Raw genomic sequence first — 22,410 nt, 5'->3', positions numbered from 1 at the left:
CGCCAGCAGAGGGGCCACGGAGTCTACACGAGACCATCCCGTCCGATTCTGTTGTCACCCAGTGACAACCTAGAGGACGTCACTCAGTATATTCAGCTCCCGAGTGACCAGAGGAGCTCCACCGAGATAATGCCCCATCTCGGCTTGGGGTCGTGATACACACGCACCCAAAAATCCTTCAACACATGAAAACCCAGTTTTCAATAAACACATGAACATGAATGCAATTACACGAAAATTCAGTTTCCTTTACAAACATGATCATGCGTGCAAATATGCCATGTACATGAAACGACGCCTTAACCAACAACCAACAACTCACAACACAAACCAAACACACAAACAACTCCGTCTTCCAATCCATCCGACCCCCTACTCCTCAGACTCAGTCCGGCATAACCAACTAGAACACAATAAAATGAGTTAGTGCAAAAATATATTTAAATCACGATAGTTCTTTGGAAAAATACTTACAGTGCTATATAATAATTTTTGAAGGATCACGGAGGTGCAAGAAGTGGCGGCTCAGCAACGTAACAGTGCAAAATACACTGTGGTCGTGGGTCTCAAAAACTCACTTTTGAACGGGGACAAACTAAGACCCGAAATTGATAGGGTAGGACTTAGGGATGTCGGTGAAGCTAATGGTAGTGGTGATTGGACGAGGGTGGTCGTCGGAGGGTGGGGAAGGTTGTGGGCTGGGCGGTGAGACATACGGCGGCGCACGGCGATGGCTGGGTGGAGGAGAAGAAACGGACGGGGGAGAGAAGAGAGAGGGGACGTGCGCGGGGAGAGAGAAGGGAGAAAAAGAAAATGGAGGGAAAAAGAAAAGGAGAAGGAAAGAAAAAGAGGAAAGAAAAAATGGAGGGAAAGAAATGAAGTCCAATCCCCACCTCTTGGGTCACAAAAATGATCCAACGAAAAAAATTTTAAAACAGCAAGTCAAATAACATAATTTAAACGTAATGTTAAAATGAAAATAAAATAATTAAATCCAATAATAAATTAATTTAAAATAAAGAACACTTTAAATGCATAACAATAATTAATATTAAGGAAACGTATCAAATTTAATTTTTACAATTTAAAAATTATAAAAATAAACTATTTAAAAAATTCGATAATTTTAAAATAAGAGAATAAATTTTTTAATTAATAAAAATAATTATTCGATAAAAATACACTAAAATATAAAATATTACATATTTTATTTTGATTGTAATGTACTTATGGTTATTCCTCTTATTGAGTTAGGGTTTTACGTGGAGTCTCGTTTAAAAAAGTAGCATTTTCGGAAAAAAAAAAATTAGGATAATAAACACTAGAACGGTTCCGAGGCATAGTTCTCCCTCGTTAAACCGTGAAATCATCAACACGTGTGACATTTTCACCGCATTTCGTACCGTTCCCGCCGCCAAAGTTGTCCGTGACAACTCTCGCCACGCGCGGGCGAGCAGCCACTCGCGCCATGATAGCCTTCGAAACCTCGTCTAACACTGGAACACCGAAAGCGAAGCAACCCACGGAAAGAAAGAAGACCAAAGAAAGAGCTAGACAGAGAAAGGAATAACCCACCAAAAGGTAGAGGACAGAGTGGTTTTCGAATTCCTAGCTTTTCAGTTTCCGTTGATTCCGTTTTCCTTCTCGTTAAGTTGCTTAAATCCTGAAGACGAGAAAGAGAAAGCGATGGAGGGGCCTTCGGGAGATAGTGAGAAGGAGGGGCCATCGATGGAGGCACAGATGTCGTTAGCCGCGTCGACGACGTTTCCGGGGTTTCGGTTCTCGCCTACGGACGAGGAATTGATCTCCTATTACCTGCAGAAGAAGCTGGAGGGGTCTGAGAAGTGCGTGGAAGTGATTTCCGAAGTTGAAATTTGCAGATACGAGCCTTGGGACTTACCAGGTTGGTTTGTTTGTTAGGCCAACGAAGCACTAATTGGAACATACATCATCTCTCTCTCTCTCTCTGTTTGGTGCTTGTAATATTTGTGTTTTGTTACAGAGCAACGTTTTGTGTTTGCTTTAGTAAGAGAATAAATCTGGGGGAGGTAGGACTGACGAGTACAGTTTTACTTGCGTTTGGTTACTGAGAAAACGAAGGAAAGCAGACGGGAATGAGATTTTATTTTTAAAATTTTGAGACTTTATATTTTGAAATTCATTTATTCACGAGACTTGAGAAAACAGATACAAGTAGTCGGTTCGGCTGAAACTCGATTTTTGTTTTTTGACAAAAATTCCTCTGAACATTCATAAATCAACAATTACATGGTTGTTCAACAAGAATACAGTTCTTAATAACATCTGGGCCATCTTTCAGCCATACAGTCTCATTATCAACATTCAAAGCATGCTTTGCAGTCTGATGAGTAGCATTGTTTCCTTCCCTCGGCGTATATCGTAATTTCCAGCAGCTGCAATCAGAAAAAACCTTCTTAATGTCCTCAATAAGCTGACCATACCAGGAGCAATTTTCTTCAGGTGATTGAATCTCCTTATATTCAAAGCATCACCTTCAAATATAACACTGCTTAAACCAGTTTCCTTACAAAAAGACATGGCTCTCCATAAGGCATTGAGTTCTGCTAACACAGGATGAGAAACAAAAAACTGAGGCATACATAGAGTAGCAATTAAAGAACCTTCACAATTTCTGATTACAACCCCACCACCCGTCTTTGCATGATTTACATCCAAAGCTGCATCCCAATTAGCTTTGTACCAATCACTGGCTGGTTTCTTCCATTTCACATTTCTGTTTGTGGTACCGTGTGTCTGAACCGAGTTCCTTGATAAAACCTGAGCTCTTTTATACACATCCAATTCAATCTTAGCATGATTATAAATTGAGGTAGGACTCTCGAATTTCCCATAAAAAACTACAGCAGTTCGTCTGAACCATATCCTTCCAAATACACAAGCTATTTCCTCCAATTCATTCTTCTGCAATCTACTCACCAGCTTCTCCCAAAGAGTTAAAAAGTTAAAAAAATCTTCCTCTATACATGGCCATTTCTGTACCAGGCTTTGAGAGTTTGCAAATAAATCTGACACAGCAGTACAAGACCATAAAGCATGACATATTGACTCTTCCACCAACCCACAGATTGGGCATAAACCATTATCAGTGACCTTTCGTGCAAACAGGTTCTTTTTTGTTGGAAGAGCATCATTTGCTGCTTTCCAAAGAAAGACTTTAATTGAATTAGGCACTTGTAAATTCCATATGATCTTCCATCCCTTTGAAGCATTAACATACTGTGATGGTTCACCCTTATGGCCTTTCAAACTGTCAACTGCCAAATAGTAGGCACTTCTAACTGTAAACAAACCATTTTTACTAAATCCCCAGAACATTTTATCCTCAGACCCCAACTTACTCAAAGGAAGCCCACAAATAATTTCAGCTTCGTCTTTATTTACGATTTCATGAATTAGCTTAGAGTCCCAGCATCCTTTAACTTGATCTATAAGTTCACTCACTGTTGAATCCTGATGGACTTTAACAAGTGACTGAACTTTATAAGAACTTGGTATGGGCAGCCACTGATCACCCCATATCTTGACTTTAAGACCATTGCCAACTCTCCATCTTAGCCCTTTTTGAATCAGGTACTTGGAATCCCAAATACAAAAAGGAAGGATTCTTTGACACTTCTCCTCATACGGTCTCGAAAGAGCGACAGAGAGAAGACGAAACCTCGTATTAACTGATGCTGGCTGAAACTCGAATTGATATGTTGTTTTTCACTTAAAAATGTGGCGTTGGTCCACCCTCCGGCGACCTAGATTTCTCTGTGTTGTCTCTCAGAGTACTCTGGCGACCCCCACGACGACTCCGTTGGTCTTGCCGTCGACACAAAACGAGTCGACGCTTTCCGGTGAGTCTTTTGGGAGTACTCCGGCGTCAAGCTGTGGTCTTCAGCCGTGGTCTTCAACCGTGTCCCTGTGTCCCAGATTTAGATTCTTTGAGATGATGAATGGTTGTTGAAGGAGGGGAGTTGGTCAGCATAGGTTCTTCTATGGAGTTGATCATAGAATCTAAATCCTTTACATTGATGAAGGAGGGGAGCATGTTGGTCATCACTGAAAGGAGTCGAAGGGTGATATCTAAGCTGGTTCTGGGTTTAACAACAGTACAGTGGCTGGCCAAGGCCATGGAAGCGTGCACAAAAGATGAGAAACAAGATTTTTTCTCTACTGTCTGGGAAGGTAGATGCAGTTTCACGGCGCATCGTTGCTTGAATGCTCGAGGACGTTATATGGCGGTGGAGGGAGGAGGAATTTTATTTTCATTCCTGAGGAGGGGAGCAGTGGCTGGAGAAGGATGGGGGAGGTGCTGCTTGATTTTTCTTTTGGCAAGAAAGGGAGTGACGGTTTGGAAGGACAAGGTGCTGTAGGACATGGCTCTGTTAGGGAGCCGCGTAGCAGACATGTGGCGAGGCGATCCTATGCAGCAGCTCTAAAGACGGGTCAGGCTTCGGGGATTTAGAGTGAGGGCCTGCAAATTATGCCTCAAGACTAGCTTGTCGAGATGCACAATTCTTTAAAAGAGATGGAAACCCAACTTGGCGAGTTGAAGATAGCGATAACTATATTGTCTACGAAAATAGACCGACTTTCAGTTGGAGGCAACAGGGTTGCAAGTAACAAGATAGGCCTGAATCCTTTAAACTCAGAAAAAGGAAAACGGAAGATCGGATTCGGCCTTGTCCCTATAACTAGATCAATGAGAGTATGGCGGGTCAAAAGGAAATCTAGGTTATTTGAAGCGGGGTCTACATCGGGTATTGGTGTAGAGACATCAGTGGAATGTCATTCGCCTCATGTAACACAAGATAGATCGATAGTCGGTATTACACCCTTGGTCCTCAAAGAAACTATGGCTCCCTCGTCAGAGTTGAGTGTACTGCTGAGGTCTGAAGGAGATATAGGATCCGTTATCACCCCAGAGGTGAAGGGACTTGCTGTCACCCCAGAATCTCCAATGGAGAGAACCAATGGAGTTGCTGGAGAACCTATGGGTTTGGCGTTGGTGCCTTGTGTAGAGTCGGGAGTGCAGTTGGATACTGTGTCTGGGAATAACGTTGCTCCCCTAGTCTCTCTTCCTCCAATAGCAGACTGAATTCTGCCTAAAGTTAACGAGATTTAGCAATTTGTGGGAATCTCACGTGGAGGATGTGAATATCAATTTAAAGAACTAATCACTGCGATTGAGGCAAGCCATGCGCTTGAAACCAAATCAAATTTCAAGAAAAGCAGGGAGTTACAACGTCTTTCCTGGGCAATCAACTACGACGCTAAGGGTGGTAGCTCATCTACAGGAAAGTCTAAAGGGAGGGCATTGTGAAGACGGGGAATCAAGGGGTTGGGGTTGGGTGTTCAGGTAGAGTTTTAGTTCTATGAGAAACAAGGGATTGAGATCAGGTCTGGTGTATTTTGGGTTGTTTTTCCACAGGCTTTTTGGGTCATTTTGGGCAAGATGTTTTCTTATATACATTCAGTGTACTTGGTTTCTCCTTTTAATATATATAATTTTTTACTTATAAAAAAAAAATGTGGCACATAATATATGACCTTATTCTAAATGTGTTTACTCCAGTCTTAAATTTCTTGTTAGCATTTCTTAATGATTCCTTTCAAATTTTAGATGAACAAAATGTGAGTTTAATTGTTGAATTTTCTTTTTGTTGGTTCCTAGGCATGGATTAATTCGGGTTTGAGTAGGCGGTTATCCAATTGGTTTCTTCTGATATTGATGTTTGAGGGTCGGAAGTTCAATCATGGCATTTATTCATGTGCTTAAAAATGGAATTGTTTGCTGTTTGCGGTAAAACCTTTAGGCCTCGTTTGGTTACACAAATGAGATGCGATAAGATGAGATAAAAATTGAAAGTTGAATAAAATATTGTTAGAATATAATTTTTTAATATTACTTTTATTTTGGGATTTGAAAAAATTGAATTGTTTATTATATTTTGTATGAAAATTTGAAAAAGTTGTAATGATTATATGAGATGAGATGAGATGGTTTGGTTTGTGTAACCAAACCAGGCCGCCCAAATGCAACCGATATCTCATTTTAGATATGCTAATTTAGGCTGATTAGATATATGTTCTCTGGTAGTTTTCATATTTATATGTTTTTTAGTCTCAACAGAGTCTTTAGTTGCGATATTAAGCTCTACGTAGTCTCTTTAAAAAAAATGCGGCACACTTCGGATCCACACAAGAAAATTTACTTTTTCATGGTGGCCTCCTTTTTTCAAAAGGAATTGGACAGGGCTTGCACACATTAAGATTGTATATAGCATTACTCCACTATTGTTAAGTCATCACTGCACTCTTTTGGCACAAGACATCCAACGGAATCAGGCCTTGTTGTCCATTCATTATTGTTATTGTTTTATTTTATTTTATTTTATTTTTGGGTTTGTACAGTTTGGGTTCAGATTCTTGATGAATTTTATGTTGATTAAGTTAATGCAGGTCGGAAATTCGTCATAAAAAGTTTTGACTTTTTAAAGTATTATTTTACTTTATTCTTCTGATTTTATGATTGTTAGTTTTATAAGAAATATTTTCAATCATCTCTAAAACATTATTTTCTTATTGCCCCTTTCCTCTTTGCTAGAACGTAATTTTAGCTAAAAAATTACAGTTGTTGTATAAGGAAGATTTTTAAGCTTTGTTTGCAGATTGAGTCTGACGTTCCATACTTGCAACAATATACTTTTGAGTATCTAACATGTTTGCTTTCTCTTTCCTTGGATGAATTATTAATTCAAACCGTCAGCCGCAAAGTCTGGTTATTAGTTTGCGTGATATTTTATCATTTAATCTTAAGAAAACAAAATCCAAGTAACTTCAGGGACAATTGATTATTTAAGTTTGGAGTGCAGCAACATGTTTAAATATGTGTTTTCTAAACATCAAGGGCCATATTGGTTCTGTTATGTAAGTATCTTGTGCCAGAACCTGTTTACATGTCTGTGAATTCTGGTGCAATTTCTCTAACACAGCAGCTGTTTTTACCTGGGCTTAGTTACTTATTTGTGCTGGTAAATTTGCAAACAGCCAAATCAGTCATTCAATCGGATAATGAGTGGTTCTTCTTTTCTGCCCGGGGAAGAAAGTATCCAAATGGCTCGCAAAGTAGGAGGGCTACTGAATTGGGGTATTGGAAAGCTACTGGGAAAGAAAGAAACGTAAAGTCTGGTTCCATTGTGATAGGTACAAAGAGGACTCTAGTGTTCCACACAGGTCGTGCACCGAAAGGGGAAAGGACTGAATGGATTATGCACGAATATTGCATGACCGGGATTTCTCAGGTGACTTAATCATGAGTACATTTGATCTTCTGCTAAATAGTTGAGTTGAATTTTGTTTTTCTACACTTATATGGAAAATCTCTTTGTTTGATAGGCAAATACAATCTACACACTTGTGACCCTATCCTGGAGAAGAAATTTAATAGAAAAATTATTAGGAAATTAGATAGGGAAATCTTGGGTCCAATATCCCCCATGTAGAGGAAAGGGTAGATGCTTCCTTCTAAACTGGTCTTTCATAGATAAGGGTATAGTCTCACTCCTTTTATTGAGGGGTTTTACCTCTCTTTGGATTTAGTTTTCTGCTTCAAGTTCGCCAGTGATGGAAATCTTTCTTGACGCAAAGACAAGGGATGCATGATTCCCAAACCTCAGCAAAAAGGATTGTGCTCTGCGCATCCCTTGATCTCTGCCTAACCGGGGCTAGGCTAGTTTTAGTCTTCGGCAAATTGTTGCCTGTCTTTGTCTCATCTCTGCTCCTGTGGCTTAGTCACCTTAGTACAGTGTTTAAGAAGACATCTATCTTTTTGAGACATAAGAAGTTAGACTCAACTTTGATATATAAGCAAGGAGAAAGTATAAAAACCAAAGCAAATCTGGTTAAAACCTGCCGCTCAGCCTTCTTTAAATCCTTTTGACTCCCATCTGATCAAGTCGGGACGGCCCAATTTAACTGGGACTTTTGACCTTGTAGGTTTCTTTGAATTTCTTGTACATGATAGCTTGATGTCTCGTTTTTTACTATTTGTTATATATTTGTAGTGTTTGATAAATAAATCAAATGATAAAGATGGGGGCAAGCAAGGCATGGATGGGGAAACAGTGGCAGGCAGGTAATAGGGCAGAATTAGTCAAAGGGGCGACCTTCCATACTGGCCTCTAACGTGTCCTCTAAATTTATCTTTAGCTTTCAGGGAAACAGTGGCTGTCGTATCTGCATGATATAATATAACCAAAATCTTCAACTAGGCCTTTCACAGAAAATGATGTTATTTTGTTGTGCTCCAAGTCTAAGCCTTATTTAACCCTTTTATGCTAAGAGAGTCAATGAGAACCTAATCTTTAAACCCGAGCTCACTTGTAAGGGCCCTTCGGATACCCTTGGATAAGCAGGTTCTTTGGTCCTAGAGTTCATGGATTGGTGCAGAATATTTATGATTCAATTTCTGGCACTAGTGACGTTGAGGCTGCATTAGATATATCAATAATACGAAAAGAAAGTTTTTGCCTGCCCTATGGGTATGACACTGGTAGAAGTATATTTTCGAACCAAAAACACTTGTCATCCGCTACAATGAATCCATTGTTGTTGAAGTTCCTGGATGTAATATGGATGCATAAAAACAATTGAGATACTTAAATGATTATTAATTATGGGAAAATTGCACACTACCCCCGCCCCCAAGCTACCACCTCTGTTGCAATATGACCATCAGACTTTTAAAGTTGTCATTTTACTGTCTAAACTACTATCTCCCTTGCGATTTGTCACTCTTTAAGATCCAACCGTTTGTTCATGTCATATATTCTAATCTATCTAATGATTAGATCTTTATAAAGGCTAGATGGCAACTTATGTTTCAAATTGGGGACAAAGTGATAATTTTGATATTAGGTGGTCAGCAAAAAGAGTGGTACTGTGGTAGCTTGAAGGGGTAAAGTGTAATTTTTTCCATTAATTAGTTTTTAGCATATATGTTAACAGAATAGTCTTGTTGGAGTTGAATATTGCATTAGTGAAATATGATTCTTGAATTTATAACCTCAAGACCCTAGAATGGGAGGAAAACAAAAGCGAGGCAGGGAAAATGGGAAGGAAATCAGTTTTCTCAGTTAATTCATGGAGAAGTGAAGGGCTGGGAAGCTGAGATTGGCATTCTACTTTCTTTTAGGTTTGGAGAAATCAACCTCACACTCTTGTCTGTTCACTACCCCTCCCTCCAATCCACCATCTTCCCTTTCTTTCCCCGGCAACCAAACATCCAAAAGGAGAGGCAGTTCCTTCACATCTCTGCCCCTCTTTATAATAGAGAGTAAATCATACTGTTTTCTGACATGTTTTGGAATCACTGGGAATTAGAATTTTGTGTTATATATATTTTTCTAGTTCATATCCTCCCGGAAAAATATAAGCAGCATGGATTTAATTGTTGCTTGGTTGCGTACTTATTGTCCTTGCTGCAGGTAGATTTTGATTGGAAATGGTACCTTATGAAACATGCAATTTCAGTGAACCAGCATTAGTTAATTGTAAGATGTTTGTGCTTAAACTTGGTGAGGTTCTTTCTAGTCAAAGTTTACGAGGATTTTGTTGGATTCTTTTCTGGATGTGCATGCAGGATTCTTTTGTTGTTTGTCGTCTCCGGAAGAACCTTGAGTTCCGTCCAACTGATTCTACAAACCAAGCTTCCTCAACTCAAAGGAATTCGTTGGATTTGCCTTGTGCAGTCGCTGATGTTGGCATTGAACAGTCGGGATTATCTGAGGGGGACAAGGCAGTTGGTAGCAGTCATGATTCTTATTCCCTTGATCAAATTGATTCCACGTCTGAATCTGATCAGAAACTAACAAATGAGGTTACAATGGCAGAAAGTTCCAGTCAACAGAAGGTAGGTTTCATTTGGGCCATTTGCATTGTTGAAGACTTCTAAAAGACTTATAAGACTTCTAATCCATTCTATTCTTGCTTGCATTATAGGAAATTGGCATTGAAGAAGATTTTTATGCAGAGATACTTAAAGACGACATCATTAAGCTGGATGAATCGTCGCTATCTTTTTCTCCTCTATTCCTTCCAACAGTGACTGATCATGTGTCTGAGGCTGAGAGAGAAACTCAACAACCAATTCAAGAAACGACTTCATGGGTGCCCCCTTTACAAGGCACGGCAAATCGCAGAATCAAATTAAGACTGAAAGAAGCAAAGGAATTTGCTGCAGAGGGACCAGAATCACGGGAAAGTGGCGAAACTGTCTATAACTACTTAGTAGAGAAAGATGAACATCCAAACCAAGAGCAGCAGCCGCCAAAATGCCTGTTGGGTATATTCTATCCTAGAACAATCAACCATTGGCGAGCATATGTGCTTTTTATTATTTTGACTGTGCTAGCTTTGTTTCTATCTTGGTTGGGAGGATCCCGGCAAGCTAGAAGGATTACATATGCCACTTTGTACGAGCATTTTTGGCAGCGGATGTAAATATCAGGCTTGGTCCAAGATGTAAATATCACGGTAATTGAATCTTTAATAAACCAAAGAGCATTATGTTTTAGAAAGTTTGGTCTTTGAGAAATAAATATTGGTGGTGCAAATCTCCTGGTTTTGTTGTTTTGAACGCTGCATGCTCGTGGGATGTTTGCGGTTGGGCGTAATGTCCTCTTTAGAGCATTTTCAACTGGTTTCTTAAATTTTTTCCAAAATTTTAACTAAAAAGAACACTCCTATAGTTTAAAATTTTATCCTAAATTTTATTCATCTTTAAAAAACCTTTTTATATCTCATTCCCTATCATATTTCTATTCTATTGAAATAATATTCTTTTTTTTTATTATTTTTTTTCTCTCACTTCCATTTCCATTCTTAACCACTAACTCTCTTTGTCTTATTCTCTTATTTTCAAATATCACATTTTATAAATACTTATACGATTTTTTTCCCGGATACAGTATTATTTTTCAATTCAACATCGGTATTAAAAATAATAATTTTTTTTAATGTGTATTTTCCAACGCGATAGTATTTTTTAAAATGATTTTGTCCGTATATATTTGAGTAATATTTGATTTGCATTTGTCTAAGGATAACATTTTTTTCATTTTCATATAATGGTAATATTTTTTTCAGTTTCTCTAACGATAATACCTATCCGCGTATTAATGATAAAATTTTTTGCAAAATAGTACAACGGTAACATTTTGAATTTCTGCCTCTAATGGTAACAAGTTTTGTCATTTTTCCAACGGTAACTTTTTTTTATTTTTTCTCCAACAGTAACATTTTATGTTTTATATATAACTGTAATTTTTTCCTCTATAAATATGCATTCTGCTTGCATTCACATTCTAAAAAACCCAAGCCTCATCTCCAACTCCTTTCATCAAATGGCTCGTTCTTTCTTTCGCAAATTGTTCACATACTTGTTATCTAATGATGAGTTAGATGGTGTTCTTAATGTCGAGGCTAATGGAGAGTCATCGAGACATTGTGGCAATCACCAACGTCGTAAGTTTATTCGGCGTGATCATCTTTAAGGGCACGAGTGCCTTTTTTGCGAATATTTTCCAGAAAATTCAGTATATCTCTTCAATCTATTTCGAATGAGTCGTCCCCTATTTCTCCATATTCTAATTGAGATAGAGGCTTACGAGCCATACTTCATCCAGAGAAGAGACAATGCCGGAAGACTTAGTTTATCTTCTTTTCAAAAGATAATTGTAGCACTTAGAATGCTAGAGTATGGGATTATTGGAGATTTTATGGATGAATACATACGTATTGGAGAAAGCACCGCAATGGAGAGCCTCAAAAAATTCTACAAGACAATCATAACTATTTTTTCAGATGAATATTTACGGTCTCCAAATGCTAATGATATTGCTCGATTGCTTGCTGTTGGTGAATAACGAGGATTCCTAGGAATGTCGGGAAGCATTGATTGCATGCATTAGAAGTGGAAAAATTGTCCCGCTGCCTGTAAATATATTTACTTCGGCCACATCCATGAACTAACTATTATTTTAGAAGTAGTTGCTTCATTTGATCTTTGAATATGACATGCATTTTTTGGTATGCCTGGTTCATATAACGATATTAATGTGCTAGAAAAATCTTTTATTTTCACGGAACTTGCTCAAGGGCTTACTCCTTCAGTCAATTACACAATCAATGGCAACGACTACACTATGGGGTACTATCTTGCCGATGGTATTTATCCCAAATGGTTAACCTTTGTAAAGACGATTCCATCACCCCAAGGGAATAAGAAGAAAAACTTTGCCGCAGCACAAGAATCCGCAAGAAAAGATGTCGAGCGTGCCTTCGGGGTATTTCAACAACGATTTGAAATTGTTTGTGGACCTTTCTGAATTTTCAAAGTTAATGAGTTAATAAATATAATGAAAGCATGTGTTATTCTACATAACATGATCATTGAGGACGAGCGTGATGATAGTCAGGGTTCGAACATGGAGTATGATCAAGAGCATTCCCATCCACTTCCCTAAACACTTGTGTGTTTTAAATATGGTTTAGAATGGCAACCAGAATTTACATCATGTGTGAGACAGGAGCCCAACGTCAAATGGCTGCAAAACCTTACCCAAACCCCAGTCGCCTTTTGTGTGGCCATCCGAGTGAAGATTAGCCCGCCATCTCGATGGAGCCCCACTAACACTTATGAATTAACTCCACTAACACCATCATCATAGCCTAACAGTAGACATGTAGTCCCCCCTCCCCCACAAGAAATAATTATTCATCAGTACCAAACACTGCAAAGGTCCTAATAGCACAGAGCAATTCACAGCCGATGGGTTAGAGAAGGAAAATCCAATACTAAGCAGAATGCAAAATGATAAGAACATAAAAACATAAATATCATAAAGTAGCTCATTTAGTCCAAACTAGGTAATTCAAACCAACAACAACTCAGTCCATGGGAACAATAAGCAAAGATACCACCAAATCAATTAATAGTAAGGTAATATCAATTTGCTCAAACCAACAAACACATGCAACAAACAAGTCTAAACTGTGCAATTCCACAACATTTTACAATGGCAGATTCGGATTTCAATGTGCCCTGAATCATATAAAGATCAAACATGCATACAACTAACGAAATACCACAATAACATAGATATAATTTGCCCAAAGCAGAAACAATTTCCCCAATCCAATTGGTGCAATGTCTCAGATTCAACCATGGCATATGCATTAGAGCACAAGTCCAATGATACACAAAGAGACTAATGAATCAAATCATGAAAAAATATTTTGAATAATATGAAAATTGGGTGAAGGAAAGAATAGTTCAAAATGAACTCAGTCGACCTTTTTTTGACAAGTTAATCAACATCCTTTAAACTCAATCAGTTACTTATACTTATTTATTTCTAATAATTTGCTGAACAAGGTGAGTAAAACAAAGTTATAACTGAAACTAAACAAAGCTAACACATTCAATGCCAATCAAAGTGAGAAGTAAAAAGAAGAAAAAAAAAACCAACTATCCAAATCCAAACTAGAGTTGCAAAATTTTTAATCCGAATCTTCCATTTTGAGTGCCCAGATACATACAACTAACAAGTCCAAACTATCTAATTCCACAACATTCAACCATGGTAGATTCAGATTTGAGTGTGCCCTGTATAAATGGATAATAACAAAATCGGGTGATTGAAAGAACAGGAAAAAGTGAATCCATTCCCAGTTTTCTTGACAAGTTAATCAAAATTCTTTAAACTCAAGAAGTTTCATTAACTTATATATCTCCATTTTCTAAACAAGGTGACTACTGGATGATAACAGAAGTTAAAGAAAGGCAACCCAAACAAAGCCAATCAAAGTGAGGTGTAAGAAGAACAAAAACCAATTATCCAAATCCAAACAAAGATGCCCAAATTTATGTTCACAATAATAGTATTGAGTGCCCAAATACAATAAGTCCAAACTGAGCACAAGTCCAACATTCAACCATGGCAGATTCAGATTTCAGTGTAATTTGAATCATACAAAAAGCCAACATGCAAAACATACTCGAAATTGCTCAAATTTGCTCAAAGAACAAATAATTTCCTCAAACATATAAGAGCAATGTCTCAGATTCACCCATGGCAGATACATGCATTGAGTGTTTCATGAATGATACGTAGATCCATTATCCATTCAAACCCTAGAGCACAAATAAAATGCAGGATTCTTGAATTTCAGTGGCCAAGTAGATCGATTGATACATACAACCAAGAAGTCGAAAAAGGTAACACATAGGAAAACCATGGCAGATACATGCATGAAATTGCTGTGAATATGGGTCACAAATCCATGAATATTCAAACCCTAGAGCACTAATTTAAATCTAGGGTTATCAAATTTCAGTGGCTAAAGTGACAAATACAATAATATTTAAACTCAAAAATGTATCAGATTCAACCATGGGAGAGAGGCTTAGAGTGTTCGATTTGTGTGAGAGAGGACAAAGTCCATCCATGGAGAGAAGAAGAGGGAATATGCGAGAGAGAAGAGATAACTTACATATAATGTGTCAATGAAGAAAAGCCACCGTCAATGGTGGCAAACGGTGCAAGAGAGGGCGTCCACGAACGAGGGCAATCGAGAGTGGAAGATAGGAACACGCAGGACCAACAACAAGAAATGAAAGAGATGATCGATTGGGATGTACAATTGTTCTCCAAATATGGGGAACGACTGTAACTTCCCTAAATGAAATCCCTAATTTAGGGAATAGGATGTGAGGGAATTTTTCAGCTTCTACCAAATTTTTTTCCTAAATTTTAGAGATAACAGTAGTTTAACCATCCAGATGGGAATGCTTTTATTGTGGTTTTCTAGTGAGAATACCTTTTGCACCCCACAGGCAAGAGGTTTTTTCTTTCTTATTATTATTATTATTATTATTATTTTGTAAAAAAACTTTCATAGCAAAAGCTCTAATTATGGTGAGAGAATCACCCTTCTACGAAAAATAATTTGTTATTTGCAAGGATAAAATAATTTTTTTTAATGGGCAATACACATAAGTATAATGTAATAAAAGTGGGATGATAATGTGATATATAGTCTCGGGCTCACCATTTTCCATTTTTTCTATTGTTTATTGTCTTGGTGGGGATTATCCCGAAAGGAAAATGATAGACACATTACAATTTTTGTAACCTTGTTTTAAATAAGTGATATTTTGGTAAAATAATTATAAAAGTAACATTATTTTATAAAAATAATCTCGTTTTAAAGCATTATTATGTAAAAGTTATAAAAATGATTGTAAGTATATCATTACTTTTCTTAGAAATGTCATATGATAGTAGGGATGACAATATGTGACATGACTCATGAATCCAACATGAACACGACATGAAATTAGCAGGTTTGAGTTTCATATAAATAGATTTGGGTCAAAACAAATTGACATGCTAAGACGATTAATAAACGAGTTAAACTGTTTAACTTGAAATCAACCCGTAATAATCTGTTTAAATTTAATTTTAAAATTACAATTTAAATTGTTAGGTTGTATTATTGGTTTTATTATATGTTAAAATCTGAAAAATATTGATATTTTTTGTTAGTTAATAGTTTTTTTTTAAGATATTGTGGCTACTAATAAATATATATTTTAATTTTTATGTGAAATTATGTTAATCAAGTTAAATGAGTTATGCATGTGAGTTTAACCTGAAACGAATTGAAATGAATTGTGTCGTGTTGATCTATTTTTAATTATTTATTAAACAGGGTGATACAACATGATCTGTTATTTAAAGGAGTCAGTGCTAAGGTTTGAAGGTCTAATTCATCTAGTTTAACAAATCGTATTCAAATTGATCTATATAGTCAAATGTCTATAAATTAACATAATATGAAGATGACCCGCAAACACGATTATGATCCGTATATGATACTCGAGTTAGGGTACGTTTGGTTACTAAACTACTTTCAACTCATCTTAACTCATCATTACAACTTTTTCAAATTCCAATACAAAATATAATAAACAATTCAACTTTTTTAAATTTTAAAATAATAATAATATTAAAAAATAATATTCTAATAATATTTGATCATCTCAACTCAACTCAACTCACTTCAATATCTAAACACACTCGTTTGTTAAGAATGGACGCTTCCTTCCTCATTGGGATGCCCCTGGATTATTCTTTCAGCATTACTTTTTTGGTAATGGGCTTGTGACCCTCTCGTTGGGCCTATTTTTATTGGGCTAAGTCTAAGTTCGGCACTATGTCCTCGTGGGACCCTCTCTTAAGGCCGAAGTAAGTTCGTTGAGTTCAAGGAAATAAAAGGAATAGATTTAGAATTTGAAGAGATTTTTATATTTATTTTTTCCATTTGTCACGAATCATGCTCGCTTCCATTGGCTAACAACATTGGCGGATCTAGCAAGTTTTTCGAGGAGGACCAATATTTCGACCGTTTGATTTAAAAAGAGATAAGTCTTAATTTTAATTTCATAAAAATTAAATCAAATCAAGTCTCGATAATTTGCTACATACATGTAGAAATAAAATTATAAAATTAAAATAAAACTTATTATATGTTTTAGATCTCTGACACAATATTTCATGAAATAATATTTATCCATTATTATTTTTGTAATAAAATATTTAGAACTTGTTTTCATCATAAAAACTATCAAGTGATCTTTGATAAGACAATCTTTCATTACAGTTATGTAATTGCTAGTTTATCAAATTTCACGTAAAATCAAGATATTTTGGTGTTATATTAAGCATATAATGCTATAATTAAGACCTTAAATAAGTTTTTTCTTGCTCAATAAAGTTTATATAATAAAACCTCTCAATTATTTTTCATATAGATCACTAATTTTAAATGATTTTTCTTGTATTTTTACTTTGGGCTCTACATTAAGAAACCTAATATTGTATAATAAATATATATATATATATATATATTTATATGGGGGTTCAAACTGATGAAATAACAACCCCAAATTAACCTAAAATAAGATTTCGTTTAATCAGTACATCCTTCAGCTTTCAAGATCCTTAGATTCCTTTCTCTTTTTTTTTTTTTTTTAATAATTTGTTGTATGTCACTTTAGTTAATGTTGTATCCCAAGATAACAAAATTCATATTCCAAGATAATAAAATCTGATTTATTTGAAAAGATCCATAAGAATTTTAACATGAACTTTGCTGATATTATATTATATATTATAATATATCACAATAGTCTATAATACAATTATAATATATATTATAATATACTATAATATATTATCACTATATTATATATAATATATAATACCTTCAAAAAATATATATATACTATATAATATACTAGAAAAATTGGACCAAACTGGATCTGTATCGTTAAAACAGAAGTACCAGTTTAAGAGTGTAATTGGTACAGTATCGATTCTCCAAATTTTAAAACTCGTATATATAGCATTTTTAAAAAAATAGAATGAGAATATGATATATAGCATGCTTTTTTTTTTTTTTTTTTTTTTTTTAGCGAGAGTACTTTCTAATTTTCCTTAGATGTGCCTAGACCCTACTTATTGATTATCGAGGGCTAGCTTTTACATTCTAATATTATTAGTTTCATTCTGTACTAACCATTCAATTAAGAAATTAAGGTGACATAATTAAGTCAATTACGTTTGTGTAAACCTTTTGTAACTTGATAACATTTAATCACAAGGACAAGCCCCTGCATAGAATTACTACGTACGTTCGACTTCTAGGACACATGATCTTTAACTTCAAGTTTGACTTTTGATCTGCTAGCAACTTCTTTTATAGTATTGCTCGATATTCACGTCCCAGGCCATTAATATTACGTCGTATATTTAATATTATGCTTTTTTTAAAATAATTATATAATATTTATATACTTTTATGACTATAGATGACTGTAGACAGTACTACTCCAAAAAAATTCTATTATACATAAGTTGCATGATTTGTATCACTAGTCGTGAAAATTGTTATCCGTATTAAGGTTTTCATTACCACGCCGCATGAAAGACCAAACAGGCAAATCAGAAGTAGTACGGCAGGAAAATTTATGTAAAAGACGGTCAGTATTTCATGCGTACGGTTACGTACGTAGGAAAATGTATGGAAAAGACAGCAGTCCATCAGTATTTATTTAATTTTTTTATTTTATTAGTATATATTTAATCTGACCCCTTCTTTACGTACGGCTATAGTTTTGGATATCATAAAATATAGGACTCCAAAATAAAGTTTTAAGGAAAAAGCTGTTCAGCCCCAGTACTACCGCTATATGTGACCGTTTGAAATTTTATTTATTTATTTTTATTTAGTAAAGTGATTTTAAATGTATTAATATATATATATTTTTATTTTAAAAATATTAAAAAAATATAAATAAAAAAATAAAAAAAATTACAAAACACACTATTAGTAATAATGAGCAGTGCTACTCAGACAGTAGAGTAGCACCGCTCAAGTTTTAAACAGTACCCTTTTGATACGTGTCAATTTATCGTACAGAAATAGTATTCAATATAATAAGGGTGGATATTTTGTATTGGGTCAAATATCGATAACTTTGATCAATATCAATTAATATCAATCAATTTTTGAATTTCGCTCGATATAGGAAAAATGGGTCCGAAATGTTAATTAAAAGGGAATATCATGGCGATTTTGTAATTAAACTGTCACCAAAATTGATGCAAATCAGGAGAGAAATATTGATGCGGATATTGATGCAGAGGCAAATCCGGAAGGGGTTAATTTAAATCCATAATCAACGGAGCTGATGTGGATGTTCGGCTATGCAGAGGAGTTTTTGGAAGTTTACGTTTTTTAGAAGTCTAATTATTCGAATTCTGTTGTTTGTCAATTTTGTTATTTCGTACGAGTTTATTACTTTCCTAGTGTATTTTCCTAGTTTTTTGCTTTCCTAGTTGGAGTTGGAAGATTGTAATGTGGATTTGATAATTAAGGAAGTAATGAGGAATGAGGAAGGCAATTGTGGATTTTGCCATTTGAGATTTTTGAATTTTTGTAACTTTTGAGTTCGATGAGAGATTGAACCTGGAGGTTAGGCATCATTTTGGCATCAAAGAAAGGTTCCTTCATTATGGAGTTCTTCGTCTCATGCCTGTAATCTGCAGTGGTACTTCATACGCCATGGCGAACAACCTAAACCCAAACAACCCAAATCCAAATGACCAAAATCCCATCAACCAAAACACAGACCAGCCCCAGTTGCAGCACCAAATCGACCAACTCGCCACAGTCTTAGAGCAAATCAATCATCAGCTTGATGTTATGGATGGGCGTTACGTGCGAAAGGAGTATGGCCCTTTCGATCGGAGAGGGTGTGGAGCAGTTCATGGGGGAAGAGTGGACGACAGTGAAGGAAATGCGGAGGAAGAGGGGGATGAAGAAGAATATCGGGAACTTGAGAATCATGGGCCGTGAGTTCGACGACATAGGCGGAACTTTCGCCGAGGACATGCCGAACATGGTGCAGATTATCAACCTCTTGATGAACTGACCAAGAGAATGAAGATCGATGTGCCGGATTTTTATGGGAAGTTAGAACCCAATGCCTTTGAGGACTGGCTAACAACAATCGAGGATTATTTCGATTGGTTCGCTGTTTCGGAGGATATGAAGGTTCGTTACGTTCGGATGAAATTGAAGGGGCATGCACGAGCATGGTGGGGAAGTGTGGAAGAGCCGTTACACCGTACTCGACGTCCAGTAGTTTCCAATTGGGAGGAGATGAAGGAGCGACTGAAGGAAAAATATTTGCCCATTGATTATGAGCAAATGATGTTTAAAGACATGTTGCAGCTTAGGTAGGGGTCATTGAGTGTCGATCAATTTACGGACCGCTTCCATGAGTTGACTGTCCGCAGCAAGATCGTGGAAACTGAACAACAAACTTTAGCTCAATATCGCACTAGCTTACGGAGCGAGTTACGCATAGAAATGTGGACTGCTCGCTTAATCAATGTAGAGGAGGCGTACCAGTTGGCTCTCCATATTGAGAAACAAACAAGTTCTACGGTCGGGAGGAAAATGACTTCGACAGATGCAAGACAAGAACGTGTTACTCCACCTCCATTCCAAAGAGCACTAGTTTCGAAAGATCACTTTAGAGGCTCGGGGAGTGGGGATTTGAAAGGAAAAATAAAAGTTACCAATGAAAGACCCTAGTGTTATAAGTGTAAAGGCTTTGGACACTATGCTGTCGTGTGTCCTACAAGAGATAAGAAACTAGCCTTTATATGTGAGAAGGAGTTACTAGTAGTGGAAGTTGAAGAAGACACAGAGGGGGAGGAGTCCATGAAGATAATCATAGTGAAGAAGAGCATTTGGGTGCGTTGGAATTACCCAGCTGCGTGATCAAGAGAGTATTGATGGGATCAAAAAGAGAACTCCAAGCCGATCCCGAGTGGTTGCGCACCAATATCTTTCACACACGAATGGAGCATAATGGTCGGGCTTTGAATGTCATTATTGATAATGAGAGTGGTATGAATGTGATTTCTGAAACTGCTGTCAAACGTTTGGGGGGCTAAAAACAGAGAAGCACCCCACTCCCTATCGGATTAGTTGGGTTAATGAAACTAATTCAGTCCTAGTGAAACGACGTTGCTTGATTAAATTTTCATTGGGAAAAAAATATGTGGATGAAGCTTGGTGCAATGTAATTCCTATGACCGTTTGCCACATGTTATTGGGACGCCCATGGCTCTATGATTGGAATGTTCTTTATGATGGGTATGCTAAGACTTACTACTTTGATTTTAAAGGTAAAAAGTTTGTTTTGGATCCTCTACAGGTTTCAGAATTTGAGACAAAGAATGAAGCTTGCCCAATTTTGACGATGCGACAATTCACTCGAGTTATGCATGAGGACAATCTGGTTTTAATGGTAGTCAGACGTGAGGCGAAGCAAGGGGACGGTAATGTTCCAGTGGAGCTCTCGGCATTGCTGGAAGAATTCCAGGATATCATGCCGAATCAACTACCTCCAATGAGAGAGGTACAGCATGCTATTGACTTGATCCCTGGCTCGACTTTGCCTAATGTACCACATTACCGGATGAGTCCAACAGAAAATGAAGAGTTTAGCTGACAAATTTAGCAGTTGCTAGACAAAGGGTTTACTCGAGAAAGCCTTAGCCCTTGTGCTGTCCTAGTTTTACTGACGCCAAAAAAGGATGGTAGTTGGAGGATGTGTGTGGATAGCCGCGCAATCAATAAAATAACTGTGAAATACCGATTTCCCATTCCACGTCCCGACGACATGTTGGATTTACTAAGTGGCTCTTCTATTTTCACTAAGATCGATCTCCGGAGTGGTTATCACCAAATTCGTATATGGTTGGGTGATGAATGGAAGACGGCTTTCAAGACAAAAGATGGTTTGTTTGAATGGTTAGTTATGCCTTTCGGATTAACCAACACGCCACGCACTTTCATGCGTGTCATGACGCAAGTTCTCAAACCATTTTTGGGAAAATTTGTTGTTGTGTACTTTGATGATATATTAATTTTCAGCCGAAGTGTGTAGGATCGTCTGAGCCACGTTGAGCAGGTAATGAAGGTCTTGAGAGTTGAACAACTCTTTATTAACAAGGAGAAGTGCTCATTTATGAAGAATAGTGCCAAGTTCTTGGGTTTTATCATTTCAAATAATGGAGTCGAGGCCGATCCCGCAAAGGTACACGCTGTCCAGACATGGCCAACGCCCCAGAATTTTTTCGAAGTCAGAAGCGTCCATGGTTTGGCCACTTTCTATCAGCGATTTATTCGCAATTTTAGCACTATAATGGCTCCGATCACTTAGTGTTTGAAAGAAAAAAAAAATTTGTTTGGAGTGCCGCATCAACCAAAGCATTCACTGAAATTAAAGAAAAGATGGGGAAGCACTAGTGCTCAAGTTGCTAGATTTTTCAAAAATTTTTGAAGTAGCTTGTGATGCTTCGCAAGTGGGAATCATAGGTGTTTTGAGTCAGGAAGGCCATCCCATTGCTTTTTACAGCGAGAAGTTTAACAACACTCGCAGATGTTACTCGGTGTATGATATGGAATTTTATGCGTTAATACAAACGCTTAAGCATTGGCGACCCTATTTAATCCATATAGAATTTATTCTTTATACAGACCATGATTCTTTGAAACATTTAAATTCTCAAAGCAAGCTGAATGCACGACATGCCCGTTAGATGGATTATTTGCAGTAATTTGAATTTGTTACTAAGCATAAGTCAGGGACTGAGAATAAGGTGGTTGACTCCTTAAGCAAGAGACCTCATTTGCTACAAATATCTTCCACTAATGTTGCAGAATTCGAAAGTC

The 22,410-nt window shown here is 36.8% G+C and overlaps 1 protein-coding gene across 1 annotated transcript; it reads left to right on the top strand.

The window, feature by feature from the left end:
* Positions 1 to 1,457: 1,457 nt before the first annotated feature.
* On the top strand, positions 1,458 to 10,624 carry LOC121239873 (NAC domain-containing protein 60-like). Its single transcript, XM_041137227.1, has 4 exons — positions 1,458 to 1,903; positions 7,078 to 7,331; positions 9,671 to 9,940; positions 10,030 to 10,624. Exons 1-4 carry the CDS (start codon positions 1,687 to 1,689, stop codon positions 10,528 to 10,530), a joined length of 1,242 nt encoding a protein of 413 aa, XP_040993161.1. The 5' UTR covers positions 1,458 to 1,686; the 3' UTR covers positions 10,531 to 10,624.
* Positions 10,625 to 22,410: the final 11,786 nt, after the last annotated feature.

Source organism: Juglans microcarpa x Juglans regia, chromosome 7D, assembly GCF_004785595.1.
Source record: "Juglans microcarpa x Juglans regia isolate MS1-56 chromosome 7D, Jm3101_v1.0, whole genome shotgun sequence".
Classification (NCBI taxonomy): domain Eukaryota; kingdom Viridiplantae; phylum Streptophyta; class Magnoliopsida; order Fagales; family Juglandaceae; genus Juglans; species Juglans microcarpa x Juglans regia.
The sequence above is the reverse complement of the archived record's forward strand: the minus strand, read 5'-3'. Positions and strand labels throughout refer to the sequence as shown.

Bases quoted from the DNA above. Each gene is read 5' to 3' on its own strand.
- LOC121239873 (XM_041137227.1), top strand. From the start codon at position 1,687: ATGGAGGGGCCTTCGGGAGATAGTGAGAAGGAGGGGCCATCGATGGAG. The intron at 7,332-9,670 runs GTGACTTAATCA...ATGTGCATGCAG, and splicing joins GCATGACCGGGATTTCTCAG to GATTCTTTTGTTGTTTGTCG. The intron at 9,941-10,029 runs GTAGGTTTCATT...CTTGCATTATAG, and splicing joins AAAGTTCCAGTCAACAGAAG to GAAATTGGCATTGAAGAAGA.